Source organism: Candoia aspera, chromosome 1 (genome assembly GCF_035149785.1).
Source record: "Candoia aspera isolate rCanAsp1 chromosome 1, rCanAsp1.hap2, whole genome shotgun sequence".
Lineage (NCBI taxonomy): Eukaryota > Metazoa > Chordata > Lepidosauria > Squamata > Boidae > Candoia > Candoia aspera.
Genome location: NC_086153.1, coordinates 69396494 through 69410444, shown reverse-complemented (window position 1 = coordinate 69410444; position 13951 = coordinate 69396494). Strand labels below are relative to the sequence as shown.

Here is a 13951-nt window from a genome sequence, read left to right as displayed (position 1 = left end):
GTGTTTGATATTACTTTTGTAATGTATTATATACCATACTCCTGTTTTTCATCCTTTCTGTATAGAGAGAATTCTGGCAATAGATTTTCCACATGCTGCAGGCTGATACTGAGATGCGAGGCTGTGGCCAGGATGACTGGGCTTTCATCAAGTTGTATACACTGAGGGAATAGTTTAGTGATAATTTGAAATTAATAAGGACATAACACATATAGGAGGCGCAATGAGGGAGAGGTCACCAAGAAAGATGACATATAGGTAGCCTGATTTAAAGAGATAGGGTCAGAAAAGCAAAAACGCAGGATAAGGTGAAGTTAGCAAAGGATGCAGAGAAAAGCAAAAAGGGCTTCTTCCCCTCAGATGAAAGGAAGACAAGAAGCAGCATACCAGCTGCTCAGCAAAGATGCAAAAAAGTGACAGGTAACAAGAAAAAGTAGAATATTCAACTCCAGTTATGGTTTAGGTTTCTCTAATAAGAGGATATGTATTTCACTGGTGATTGTAAAGGGCAGTCTCAAGGAGCAAGATTCCACCATGAACCTAATAGAAAACTTACTCAAGGAATACCTGCTGACCTTGAATTAGTTCAAATTAGCAATACCAAAAGAATTGCAAGGCAGAGGCTAGACCGCATTCTGTCAGATGCATTTAAAACTGGATTCCTGCACTGAACTGAGAGGTTAACTTGCTCCCTTCCAGCTGTCTGATACTAAAATACTGTTGACTAGACACGGAAGAGGTGCAATAAAGTTCTTTATTTGCAATTTGTTAAACACAATAACTAAAAGGCAATAAGGAATAAACCGTTTCCAAGTCAGTAAGGTGGCTGGCAAAGCAAAGCAGGACTGGACTGGGAAGCTTGAATTCACACAGCAGCAGGGCAAGGCAAACACTGGAAGGCTGGAATCACAGAGTAGCAAGGCAAGGTGAAACAAGGCGGGACTGAAAGGCTGGAATCACAGAGTAGCAAGGCAAGGCGAAACAAGGCGGGACTGAAAGGCTGGAATCACAGAGTAGCAAGGCAAGGCGAAACAAGGTGGGACTGAAAGGCTGGAATCAGAGAATGGCAAGGCAAGGCGAAACAAGGCTGGACTGAAAGGCTGGAATCAGAGAGCAGCAAGGCAAGGCGAAACAAGGCTGGGCTGAAAGGCTGGAATCAGCGGCAAGGCAAGGCGAAAGAAGGCTGGACTGAAAGGCTGGAATCAGCGGCAAGGCAAGGCGAAAGAAGGCTGGACTGAAAGGCTGGAATCAGCGGCAAGGCAAGGCGAAACAAGGCGGGACTGAAAGGCTGGAATCAGAGCGGCAAGGCAAGGCGAAACAAGGCTGGACTGAAAGGCTGGAATCAGAGAGCAGCAAGGCAAGGCAAAACAAGGCTGGGCTGAAAGGCTGGAATCAGCGGCAAGGCAAGGCGAAAGAAGGCTGGACTGAAAGGCTGGAATCAGAGAGCAGCAAGGCAAGGCGAAACAAGGCTGGGCTGAAAGGCTGGAATCAGCGGCAAGGCAAGGCGAAACAAGGCGGGACTGAAAGGCTGGAATCAGAGCGGCAAGGCAAGGCGAAACAAGGCTGGACTGAAAGGCTGGAATCAGAGAGCAGCAAGGCAAGGCGAAACAAGGCTGGGCTGAAAGGCTGGAATCAGCGGCAAGGCAAGGCGAAAGAAGGCTGGACTGAAAGGCTGGAATCAGTGGCAAGGCAAGGCGAAAGAAGGCTGGACTGAAAGGCTGGAATCAGCGGCAAGGCAAGGCGAAACAAGGCTGGACTGAAAGGCTGGAATCAGCGGCAAGGCAAGGCGAAACAAGGCTGGACTGAAAGGCTGGAATCAGCGGCAAGGCAAGGCGAAACAAGGCTGGACTGAAAGGCTGGAATCAGCGGCAAGGCAAGGCGAAACAAGGCTGGACTGAAAGGCTGGAATCAGCGGCAAGGCAAGGCGAAACAAGGCTGGACTGAAAGGCTGGAATCAGAGAACAGCAAGGCAAAGCAAAGCAAGGTGGGACTAGAAGGCTGGAGTCACAGAGTAGCAAGGCAAGGCGAAACAAGGCTGGACTGAAAGGCTGGAATCAGAGAACAGCAAGGCAAAGCAAAGCAAGGCGGAACTAGAAGGCTGGAGTCACAGAGTAGCAAGGCAGGGCTCTGAGGCAAGGCTGGACTCGGAAGCTAGGCAAGACTCTGAGGCAAGGCTGGACTCGGTAGCAAGGCAGGGCTCTGAGGGAAGCGGCAGCATGGCAGCAGGGCAGGCAGCGGAGGCAGGAGGCTTGGGGTCAGCAGACAAGGTGAGGTCAGCGGAGGTGGAGAAGAGAACGATTGTTTCCGACGACTGGCTCTGACTTCTGGTGCTCTTTATATCTTCGGCGTTCCTGCCTTTTTCACACAGGAGCCAATCACTTCTCTCGCTGCTCAGCCTGCCTTTCCGGCCTCCTTTCTTGCCCACTGATAGGTGGCGGTGAATCTGCCTCCTGTCTGTCTTCAATCGGTGGCTCTGGATCCTGCTGCTCAAGGCGCTATCTCGCTTTTTCTGCAATCGGCTGATCTGCCTCCTCCTCAGACTCAGCCTCCAACCTGACAAATATATGCTTGTTACAAGAAAGATAATTATCTGTGGGCAAGCTATTTTCAGATAGCGTGTTTGCCTTTACTATCTTTATTAGGGAGAGAGAGAGAGAGACATTCTCTCTCTCTCTACACACACACACAGATATAACAACTCTAAATGTTACATCTGTCTGTCTGTAATGGCAAGAACTATAGAACAATTTGATTTTTGAGTATCTCTTAAAATCAACAGACATTTTCCTCTTCAGGATAATGCCAGAACTTGTACTTTCTGCAGGGTTTCATTCAGGCATGTTTCTCGAACAGCAGCCCACAGAGCCCAGCAAGCCCTAGAGTTGATGATATTCATGTTACCATTTTCTTTTTGTTTTTAATATCGGTTGAACCAATCCTGGCTCTGCCATAGCATAAAATATAAGTTTATATAAGATTCATGTAAGTTTGGGCATTATTTTCATCTTGCCCATTTAAGGTGTCAACCCACCCCCTGAAAGGTGAAAGGTCCCCTGTGCAAGCACCAAGTCATGTCTGACTCTTTTTGGGGGGATGCCACTTTCACAACGTTTTCTTGGCAGACTATAGAGCGGGGTGGTTTGCCATTGCCTTGCCCAGTCGTCACCTTCCCCAGCAAGCTGGGTACTCATTTTACCGACCTCGGAAGGATGGGAGGCTGAGTCGACCTGAGCCGACTACCCGAGAATCCAGCTTCCACTGGGATCGAACTCGGGTCATGGGGAGAGTTTCAGTTGCAATACTACTGCCTACCACTCTGTGCCACACACCACACTCTGAGTACCCAGCTTGCTGGGGAAGGTGACAACTGGGGAAGGCACTGGCAAACCACCCCGCTATAGTCTGCCAAGAAAACGTGAAAGCGGTGTCCCTCCAAAGGATCAGACATGACTCGGTGCTTGCACAGGGGACCTTTCACCTTTTTTTTCACCCACTCCCTGAGGCTCCAGGGACCTTACTTAATAGAATGGGATATGACTTAGGAGTGCCTGAAAATTGGGGTTTTTTGATAAAAATGGTATCCATGACTTGTCTGAACAGAAGCAGTTTGCATCAAGTATAGGGCAATTCAAGCATATTTGAACTGAGAAGGTAATTTTAATGTCATGGTTATGAATAACTCATTATGGCAGTTGCTGTTTGGATGTCAAAAGGCTTGTTTTATGTTTATAGCGTGATTTCCCCCAGCACTGTACTGATATAATTCTTCGGTATTTCTGTGTGGAACTATGTATGTACGTATATGTATATTTTTATGTATATATGTATTTAGGAAGCCTATTTATTATTTATTTAGTTCAATTTGGATACTACCGAACTAAAACTGACTCTGGGTGGTTCATAAATAAAAAACATAAAAACCAATAGCACCAAGCACAATATACAAATCAAGAACAAAAATAACATTATGGAATGCTAACGGGGAGCAGTCTCATTCCAAAGGGCAGGTGCTACGAGAAGGAAGTTACACTTCCTAGGTCCTGATAGATGGCATTGTTAATCTGAAGGGCCCTGGAACACACCAACTCTGCTGGCGTATATATGCCAGGCAGAAACCATGGGAGATAGATGGTCCCTCAAGTAATCTGGCCATATGCCATATAGGGCTTTATAGGTAACTAGACAACCTGTGACCTGTTGGGTCATCATTTCAGAGATACTTCCTTACCAGATTCCTCAATGCCTTCAACAGTGGCAGAGCTTCTAATGTACTGCCTTCACTGAAAAAGTTCTTAAAAATTCAGTGAGATATTCAGAGATGTATCCGCCTTGAAAATAGCCCATGTCATTCATATTGAACTGCATAGCAGAGTCAAACATCTGGAGTTGACCACAGGGAATCTTCTAAGACATTTTGTATTATCTCATAAAATGTTTTATAAAATTAGCCAAATTTCTATTCCATGGGAGTCATGGGTCCTGGATTTTGGACACATTCTGTAAGTTAGCCCATTTGAAGTACCTTGGTTCAAAAATTGTTGCCTTACGATGCACTGTTTCATCCAGTTAAAGGTTACACACAAACAGAGTTTTAGTAGTATATAGATAAGCAATGCCATGAATTACACCCAGAAGCAGACTGGCAACCAATGTGACTTGCAAAGCAGAGGTATCACATGGGCATGCCAAGGAATAACCATCACTGCCAGTTCTACTGCACTCTGGACCTATTGAAACTTCTGAGCAGTTTTCAAGGGCAGCCCCAGGTAGAGAGTATTGCAGTAGTCAAGCCTTGAGGTGACTAAGGCATGATTGATTGTCTGAACGGCCTCTCAATCCCAATCCAGAAATAAATAAATAAATAAATAACTATTAGTTGAAACTGACTTTATGGCTTGTGCCATAATCGTAATCCTAAATCATATGTAGATTATAATCAGCCTTTCAGTTTTGTTTAAAAGCTAATTTGGGAGCCACTGGTTCTGTGAAATATAGCAATTAGAAATGAATGTATTTATTTGTTTTATATCCTGCCTTTACTTTGGACTGGCTTACATAGTTCTCCTTCCTCCACTTTTTTCCATAACTACAACCCTGTGAATGAGCTTTCATGGCTGAGGGTAGGCTTGTGTTTCCTCAGTCCTAGGCTAATACCTTAACCACTAGATCACACTGGCTAGTATCAACCATATGAGGCAATATAATTTAATAGTTGATGGGTTCAAAAGCTTTTGAAAAGGCCAATAAAACTAACAGGGACAAACTTTCATCTCCTATTCTTGGCATAGATCATAGATCAGTCTAATGCTGAAATCAGGACTGAAGCTTGCTTGAAACTGATCTGAATAATTTGTGCTGTGATGTATGGAAACCTCTGATTTCCAAACAAGTTATTCAAAAATGGAATATAGGAGTTTAGATGAAGATTATCCAATCTGGTAGTTTTAGGAGAAGCATTTCCTAATGTGCTCGAGAACAAACTTTTCATAAGCAGTCTTTCAGTGCAATCCTTGTTTATTAACCTTAAGCTACTTTTATAAGCCAGGAAAACCAAGGATCAAGCATTATGATGAAGATGGCGGCTGTGAGTGAATGCCGTTTGCTGCTCTGGGGGGGTGAGCTCCAACCTCTAATTTTGCTACCCCAGCCTACCTGCCTGTTGAGGTTTTGGGGGTGTATAATTCTCCCTTACCTGACGGGTTGTTGTGGGGTTGGTTGGAGCCCGCTGGGCGGAGTGGTTGAGGCTGGTGGGTCCGGGTGGGGTGCAGAGTTGCAGCGACCCGGGACTGGAGCTGGACCCTTCCCTTACAAGAGCTGCAGTAGCTGGAGTCCCTATCAGGGCAGCTACTGGAGGGGATGTGGCAACAGGATGGGACCCAGTGGACACTGGTGGCACGGCAGTCCAGACAGCAATGGGACCCAGTGGAGGTCAGTGGCTCAGTGGGTCATGGGCAACTGCTGGAGTCGTGGCTGGTGGTGCAGTGGATCTGGCGGCTACGGGACCTGGGGGATATTGGCGCAGCATGCCTCGAGCTCTGGAGTTGGGTCCAGAGCTATGGCCAGGAAGTTTGCCAGAGCCCCCAAATGAATTGGGGAGCAGTGGACGCCGGTGGATACCGGCAGTGCTGGGGACCCAGGCGATAGGGTGTCTCCTGGCATAAAACTCAAATGGACCGGCAACAGAGGGAGCCACGTGGCCACGAACCGGCCTTGAGGATGCACTAGGCTTGGGCAACAGACTGGCCGCGACGACGCCGACAATGCAGTAGGCCTAGTGTTGCTGCTGGGGCCGTTGACCAAATTACACCCGGAAACTTGGCCGGAGCCCCCCAGACAAAGTGTTGGTTCATCTCAGGCAGGGTGTCATGAGTAAGGATGGCGAGCAGGGGGCTCCCATCCAGGCTGTAAAGTGCATGCGTAGTACTGAGGAATTAAGCAACCATTCAGAGAGAGACAGATCAGGCCCACCTTAGCCTTTGGGGTTTATATGTCTGGGTTTTTCCCACGCTTATTCAGTTTGTTAGGATTCTGTTTATGTAGCAGTAATAAACAGAGTACTACTCCTCGTCTCAGCGTGCGTCTCACTGTTAGGACAGCCGGTGACGTAACAGGCCTGGGTGGCATTGGTGTGACTGGGGTGATCCCTGGATAACTGATCTGGGTCAGTATCTGGTGGTTTTAGAACTGGTCTGTGGACGCGAATTTTAAATTTAAGGTTGGAGAATTTAGGATTTAACTTTGGCCATCCCCCCCCAACCTAACTTGTGAAGGCTCCTCCAGGGTGAATGGGGTACTCCAGGGTGAATGGGGTACTCCTTGTCAGATATGAGAGGCGTGAGAGGGAGTACAGGTTACGGTTAAGAATGAATGTATGGTAACACCCCCTGAGCAAGAGGCAGGAGGTGAGGAGTAGCAGATGGCGTGCCCCCTCTTAACATCTACATGAAACCTCTGGGTGAGATCATCCGTCACTACGGGGTGAGGTATCAATATGCTGATGATACTCAGTAATATATCTCCATCCTGGGTGAAGTAAGTGATGCCGTGATCACCCTCTCCAGGTGCCTGGAGGCTGTGGGGGCCTGGATGGGGAACAACAGACTTCGACTGAACCCTAGTAAGATGGAGTGACTGTGGATTAATGGCCCTTCGGGTTCTGGGAAATTGTCATCTTTAGTCCTGGATGGAGTCGCACTGCCCCAGACAGACCCGGTGCATAACTTGGGGGTCCTCTTGGACTCACGACTCCTGCTCAAAGAGCAGGCAGCAGTCGTGGCCAGGACGGCCTTTGCACAACTTCCTGTTGTACCCCAGTTATGCCCTTTCCTAGACTGAGAGGCCCTTTGAATAGTCACTCATGCCCTGGTCATCTCCCATATAGACTACTGTAATCCGCTTTACATGGGGCTACCCTTGAAGAATATCCGGAAGCTACAACTGGTCCAGAATGCAGCCGCACAGGCAATCTTGGGTGCCCCAAGGTTTGCGCATATAACACCTTTGTTGCATGAGCTGCACTGGGTTCCAGTTTGCTTCTGGGTCCAATTCAAGGTGTTGGTTATTACCTTTAAAACCCTACATGGCATGGGACCAGGATATCTGAAGGACCGTCTCATCCCTATTACACTGATCTGCCCTACCTGGTCATGCAGAGAGGGCATGTTAAGGACCCCATCTGTAAAATAATTCCATCTAGCGGGGTCCTGGAAGTGTGCCTTCTCTGCAGTAGCCCCCGCCCTTTGGAATATCCTTCCCCCAGAGGTGAGACAAGCTCCCTTGCTCCTGGACTTTCAAAAAAGAATAAAGACCTGGTTTTGCCAGCAAGCTTGGAACGGGAGGGAGAATAGCCATACCTGGGGATGGCTAGCTCCCTAGAGTGATTTTTGATGGATCTATTACACTTACGGATTGATAAGAACTCTCAGCCATCTAGACTCCATCATATTTTAGTTTAGTGTATTTATTGTATTGTAACTATTTTTTGTAACTTGATTTTAATTTTGTTTTTATTGTAAACCACCCAGAGTCCTTCCTTGGGAGGGCGATGGGCGGTGATAAAGTTTGATAGATAGATAGATAGATAGATAGATAGATAGATAGATAGATAGATAGATAGATAATGGAGTTTGCTGCTGCAAGAAACCTGTCCACATCTTTCAGCTGTAGGAATGGAAAACAGTCAGTATAATGTGACAAGCTGAAGCCAAAGTTATGCTTGTTAGAAATAAGACATTACACTTGGCAAAGATAATGAGGCATTCTGTTTTCAGTGTTAGTAATGACTAGCTATTTGAATGGTTTTTCTTTTCCTTATCATGGGCCAGAAAATAATAGGCCTTTGGTCATCTGAACAGTCTTTGATGGTTGACTGTGCAGTGGTGTTGTATAAAATTAACTTCCTCGTAGTCAGAGTCTATGCTTTCAAATGGACTTTCCAAGTTTGATTGAATTTAATGAAAAATTTCCTTTTTTTCAAAATTAAAGGTTGCACAATTGGTTGTTCTATTAATTTCTTTACCTCCAGCACCCTTGAAAATCAGGGGTGTCCCTTGGTTTTGTTCAGTGGGGAAAGCATTCAAGAGTGACTGTGTCAGCTATTCCAGACATCAAAAGAATTTTGACATAACTATCCATTCTAGTGATAGGAAAATCCCTCAAGGAATGGAAGAAAACAACTCTGAAGCATGACTTTTATCAAATGGTCAAATTTAACAGGGATCATGCCTTAACAGGGGTCCTGTCAATGAGTGTAAACTCCAGCAAGCAGTGGTCTGTCCGTGACAATACAACTGAACGTATTTAAATATCTATCAAATAATACATCTGCAGTCAGCCAGACATTAAACATAGAGGTAGACCACTTGAGATTGCAGATTTTAGAAGAGCTAGGCCCAACAAATGAAAAACACTTGAAATGTCATAAATTAACACAGACTTTTGATTACATTAAATTCTGCATCATAAGTAGTGATAATGCATTTGTTCAACTTAATTTAGAAGTTATCCAGAAGTTGTTAAATGTGTTGCTATAATGCACACATCTAGAATGAATACTTTCACATAAAAAGGGAATATGATTCTTACTATAAATGGTGCCGGGAAAGAAAATAGAAGTACTGTAGCTATGCACAGTAGTATGGGATCTGAGCAGAATGTAGGGAACCAGGCTAATAGGTACTTTCCTTAAGTATCTATGTGTGGTTTATTGTTGCCTTGTTTCTAGAACAAACTATTAATAATATAGCTAACCACTTGTTTTGCTTTTAATCGTGTGATATGATGAAAATATTGTGTACTGTTGCCTTTTTTCTATTGTTTTTAAAATAATTTTGATTATTTTAATTTGCAGTTGTATTATTCACAATTTTGGGTAGAAAACTACTTATAAAGAAATGAATATAATTATTCAGTATCCTGATCCCAGAGATCTGCTATTTTGTATTGTTCCTGTCTATGCATCTTCTGAATTACGTATTTTCTTTTTTTTAAATTGTATACTTCCTGAGCTTACCAGCCTCCCATCTTTTTTTTTCTAGGTTAGAAAAAGAGAACATTCAGCATAGCTTTAGCAATGAGGCAAAGACCCGAGTCCTTCAGGCTCAGCAGAGAGAACAGGAGCTGACACAGAAGATGCGGCAAATGGAGGCCCAGCATGATAAAACTGGTAGGTGGTCAGGAAAGATTAGAGCCTGGGCACGCACTCACAAGCCCGGCCCACGCCTTACTGTGAAATGACATCAGGAACACCTGTAACCTTTGGCTGGCCGAAGGGAGCAGATGCTAACTACACCGGAGATTCCGAATTACATATTAGTTAGCGTTTAAAAGAGAAAATGGAAAGTATTGCCCACTGTCTGTTGATTTCAGAGTGCTGCTCTCACATCTGTTGCACCATCTGGATTATGAGTTTATTTACCTGTGTTCAAGAAACGTAAAGCTGAGAGCGACCACATCAAAGTAGAAAAACAAAGGGTTTGTTTTTGGCTGGATTTTCAGGCACACATGTTATATAAAGAAAATAGCATCAGAAGCTCTGCAGGAAATGCTCTGAGCTTATAGTTAAAGTCTCCTGAATAGCACTGAACAGTTCCCACAGTACACACATTATAGCTACTCTAAAAGCTTAATGAGTTTGCTTCAGAATCCAAACTGGAGAAAAGCTTTAGCCATTAATCGGTACTTAATTCACTGTCGCAGCTGGATGTAATTCACTGGCTCCAAATTAATATGTTCCTTTATTTAATCTTCGTAGCTTCACACATTTTTGGAATTTGTGTATTCTGTCCTACTCAAATTTAGATACAACTTTAATCTTTTGTAGCTACAAGAATTTTAAGTATGAGTTTAAATTGATAAGCATGGGATTTTGGCAACAGCTGGTAATATGACTGAAACCTGATATCTTTCAATATTTTAGCTCAGCTGACCTATCATTCTTTACCTTTATAGTGTGAAAGTAAAACAGATTCATAGAATTGCTGTCAATCAGTATCTGTGTAGTCTTTTAACATTGCTTTTTTAGGTTCACATCAGAACGTACCATGTATTTAAGAATCACAGCAAATTTCCATAAAGAGAATTGCAGAAAATACCCCCAAAGCATACATTCTCAAAACCCACCTTTCAGGAACCAAAATTGTAATGAATTTAAATGTGCAATTAAATTATGAAAATGTCTGTCATGGTAGTAAGCCGTAAATCATACATTTCCATCCTTCCTAAATTTCTTTATGCAGTCTAACTAAATAGTTACAAATGGACATTTGTGAAAGGGAAAGGAAAACAAAATTCAAACATAATTTTACTTTATCTAAATATTTTATAAATTTCACCAAAATTGACAGTAATGCTGGGGAGCTACCTGTGGCCTAGATTAGTTAGGAATGCAGCAAAATGTAGGTTCAGGTCAGATTTCATGGGTTTCCCATTGTGTTTATAATGTAATGTACTACCTTCACAAGTGAATATTTACATGCATAGTGGTTCCTGTGAAACGAGGTTAGTCCACCTAGAGATTTCTTTTTATAAAAAAGCCTATACCACTTTTCCAACAAGTTAAAACTATTATCAATAAATACACTGGATTCAAAAGGCCACAGTTAATGTTAGATATTATATGGTCTGGGCCTTGCTTCTGTGACTGAATATAACCTATGCTTTTGCAGTGACGGGTTGTGAAACAACCCTATAACAAGTAAATGGATTGCTTTTAGGACTTCAGGAAATTAATTACAACATGTAAAATTGTACTAATCTGATCATGCCCATGATATGCCAAATTGAGGATGCTAAAATGCTTGTTGGAAGTTTATTATTGTTTCTTACTGGAGTTAGGTGAATTTGTAAGGCTTTATTTCTTTTCTACAAACCTTTGCTTTTTCAGAGACACTTTTGTCTTTGAAAGAAAGCTAGGGATGCCTTTTGTTTTGATAATGTGCCTTTCACTATTTCCCCCTCAGCGCATTAATTCTGTTTTTGATTTCTCGTGGTTCTGTAGTAATAGAAGTGCAGTGATTTTGTATGTTGAATGAAGTATGCTGGTCTGAGCCTCCATTCTGAAGACAGGTCAGAATGACAGTGGATGGTCTCTGGGTCTATGCACTTATTAGTTATGTTTTCAGTTGGAAGCATTTCTTAGTTTGTGGCCCCAAATCAGGAAAAATCTGGAGCTGAACTAGTTTATAAAAACTTATGCCTTTTAGTAAAATGTGTTAGTCTGAAAAGGTGGTACTGGACTCCTGGTTTTTGGCCACCATAGACTAACACTCCTACAATGTCTAGGTTGTAGCCTACACCAGTACATAGTGGATGACCCTGTTTCTGTGATGGCAGATTGCTACTGTTTTTTTTTCCTGCCCGTGCTTGGCACCTAAGCTCTACTTCAGATTATCTCACAAAATCTGGTATGAGAAGCAGGGCAATTTTACTTTTGGTATGGTCATTAATATCTTTTGGTTGACTCATCTGCCACCAACACAGAATGTATTTAGACACCAGTTTAGACATGTCTGGTTTGAAATCTTTGAGGTAGGATGAATACTGTTATAGTTTTATTTGTTTGTTATTGCTTGCTGGTACAATTCCTCTCCCCTTTTTAAGGAAACATACTTTTCATGGTTGTTGTGTTTTATGTTGCTATCTTTATTCGAATATCTTATCTATTTAATCTACTTGTTGTAAACCATTTTTTAGAAAGAAGAATGGGATTAATTTTGCAATAAATGCATGTGAATTCTTTTATACTGCTTAAAGAAGTGTCCTGGTCTGACAAACATGGTTTTTTTTATTATTAATCACATTTATAACCTGCTTGCTCTTGGTCAAGCCAGCCTGTAACCAATTCACTGGTGCAGTGCAATGAATTAACCAAATTACACCAGAGTTCAGAGTTTTATATGTGATTGTTATGTCCCAGCTCATGAGTAGCTGTGAATGGTTACTTATTTTATTTATTTATTTAAATGATGCATGGCTGCCCATCTTGCAAAATGCAACTTGGGCATTTTGACAAAACAAAAAACAAAAGTTAACTTCTGGCCTTTCTTCTTAAGTAGCCAAGGTAGCATTGAATTGACAGCCATCTTAATTTGAAACTGTGTTCTGTTTGAATTCTGCAGTAATGGCACAAATCCTAGCAGGACAATTTTTTCTATAAATGAACATAAGTACTTGCTTTATGATTTCATTCTACGTAAGTGTATTATGGGGAGAGGGACTATTTGTGGCATCTTTCTACATTCTATACAACACTTCTGTGTATAAGCAGCTGTGACTTGGCACAGATACGCAGAACCAGTTGTCATTTAGTCTTTTCACTCATATCTGTAAGATCTCCCTTAATCTGCCTACATTTCAGAATGGTACTTCATGTCCAGTGTTTTTTTTTTACTACATCTACAAGAATGAAAAAGAAAAAGACATAGAAAAAGAACTGATCTCAATAGTAATTACGTTAAATTGAATAGATGGAGTTTTATCTGTTATTTTGCTATTCATTACAATGTTACTTTTTCAGATAGATTCCAAATCATAATTTTTGCAGCATTCCCTGTCCTTCCTAGGGATCTCAACTCTTGAATTAGTTGAAAATTTCCATCAGTTAGATGATAAAATGTAGGATTATTTGCATAGTTTGAAACCATCTGAAAAATTATGGGACACTGGGGTAATCACTAGAAATGTGGGTAAACCCTGTAAAGATGGTATACACTAGCTATATTTATGGTATTTTCCACTTATTAATACAGTATATCCCGCAACCTGCTGCACAGTTTCAGTACATTCAATTGGCAGATATTAACTGTGAGAGGAAGGTCAAATGACAGATTCAGGTATTTGATGTTCTTTCTACATCTGTTCATACTTCATAATTTTGCTATATATTTTTATATTTCAAAAGAACTACTGTGGGCAGCCATCACAGATGAAATCAGTGTGTGTGCGTGTGTGTACCCACCATGCTGTTCTTTTTTGGGTTAGTTATGTTATGTAGAGCACCCAAAAGGAGTAAGAAATAATAAGCCAAAGAAATTAAAGGCATGTGATAAGAAAAAAGGAAAGGGGATGTAGGTAAAATTAGTTTATACTATCCCGATCCTTTCTAACATTACAAACTGCCATTGCTTTCACCAGGCCCATATACCACCTCATACAGTGCCTTTTGTTTTTTAAACTTTTCATTTTTCTCTTTTTCAGGATTTCATCAACTGTCAAAATATTACTTTCTTTTCCTTCCCTCAACTCATTTGCAATTCAATCCTAATTTATTTTCTCTATATGATTAAGCCACCTCAGTACGCTTCTTCATACCAGTCATTTATGTCCAAATTCATTAAGCATTCTTGATCCTATCTAAGTCTTCTTATTTTACCACACATTAAATATGCTATTCCCACTGTATTCAACATGCTTCTAGGTTTCTCCTGACATGTCTTCACTAAACAGATCATCT

The 13951-nt window shown here is 42.2% G+C and overlaps 1 protein-coding gene across 1 annotated transcript in view; it reads left to right on the top strand.

Annotated features, from left to right (window-relative positions):
- The window catches only part of SDCCAG8 (SHH signaling and ciliogenesis regulator SDCCAG8), a 132892-nt gene that overhangs the window by 69672 nt on the left and 49269 nt on the right, over positions 1–13951 (top strand). The window contains exon 14 of the mRNA XM_063306278.1: positions 9537–9664. Coding sequence (XP_063162348.1) covers positions 9537–9664 — 128 coding nt within the window. The remainder of the gene's footprint in view (positions 1–9536; positions 9665–13951) is intronic.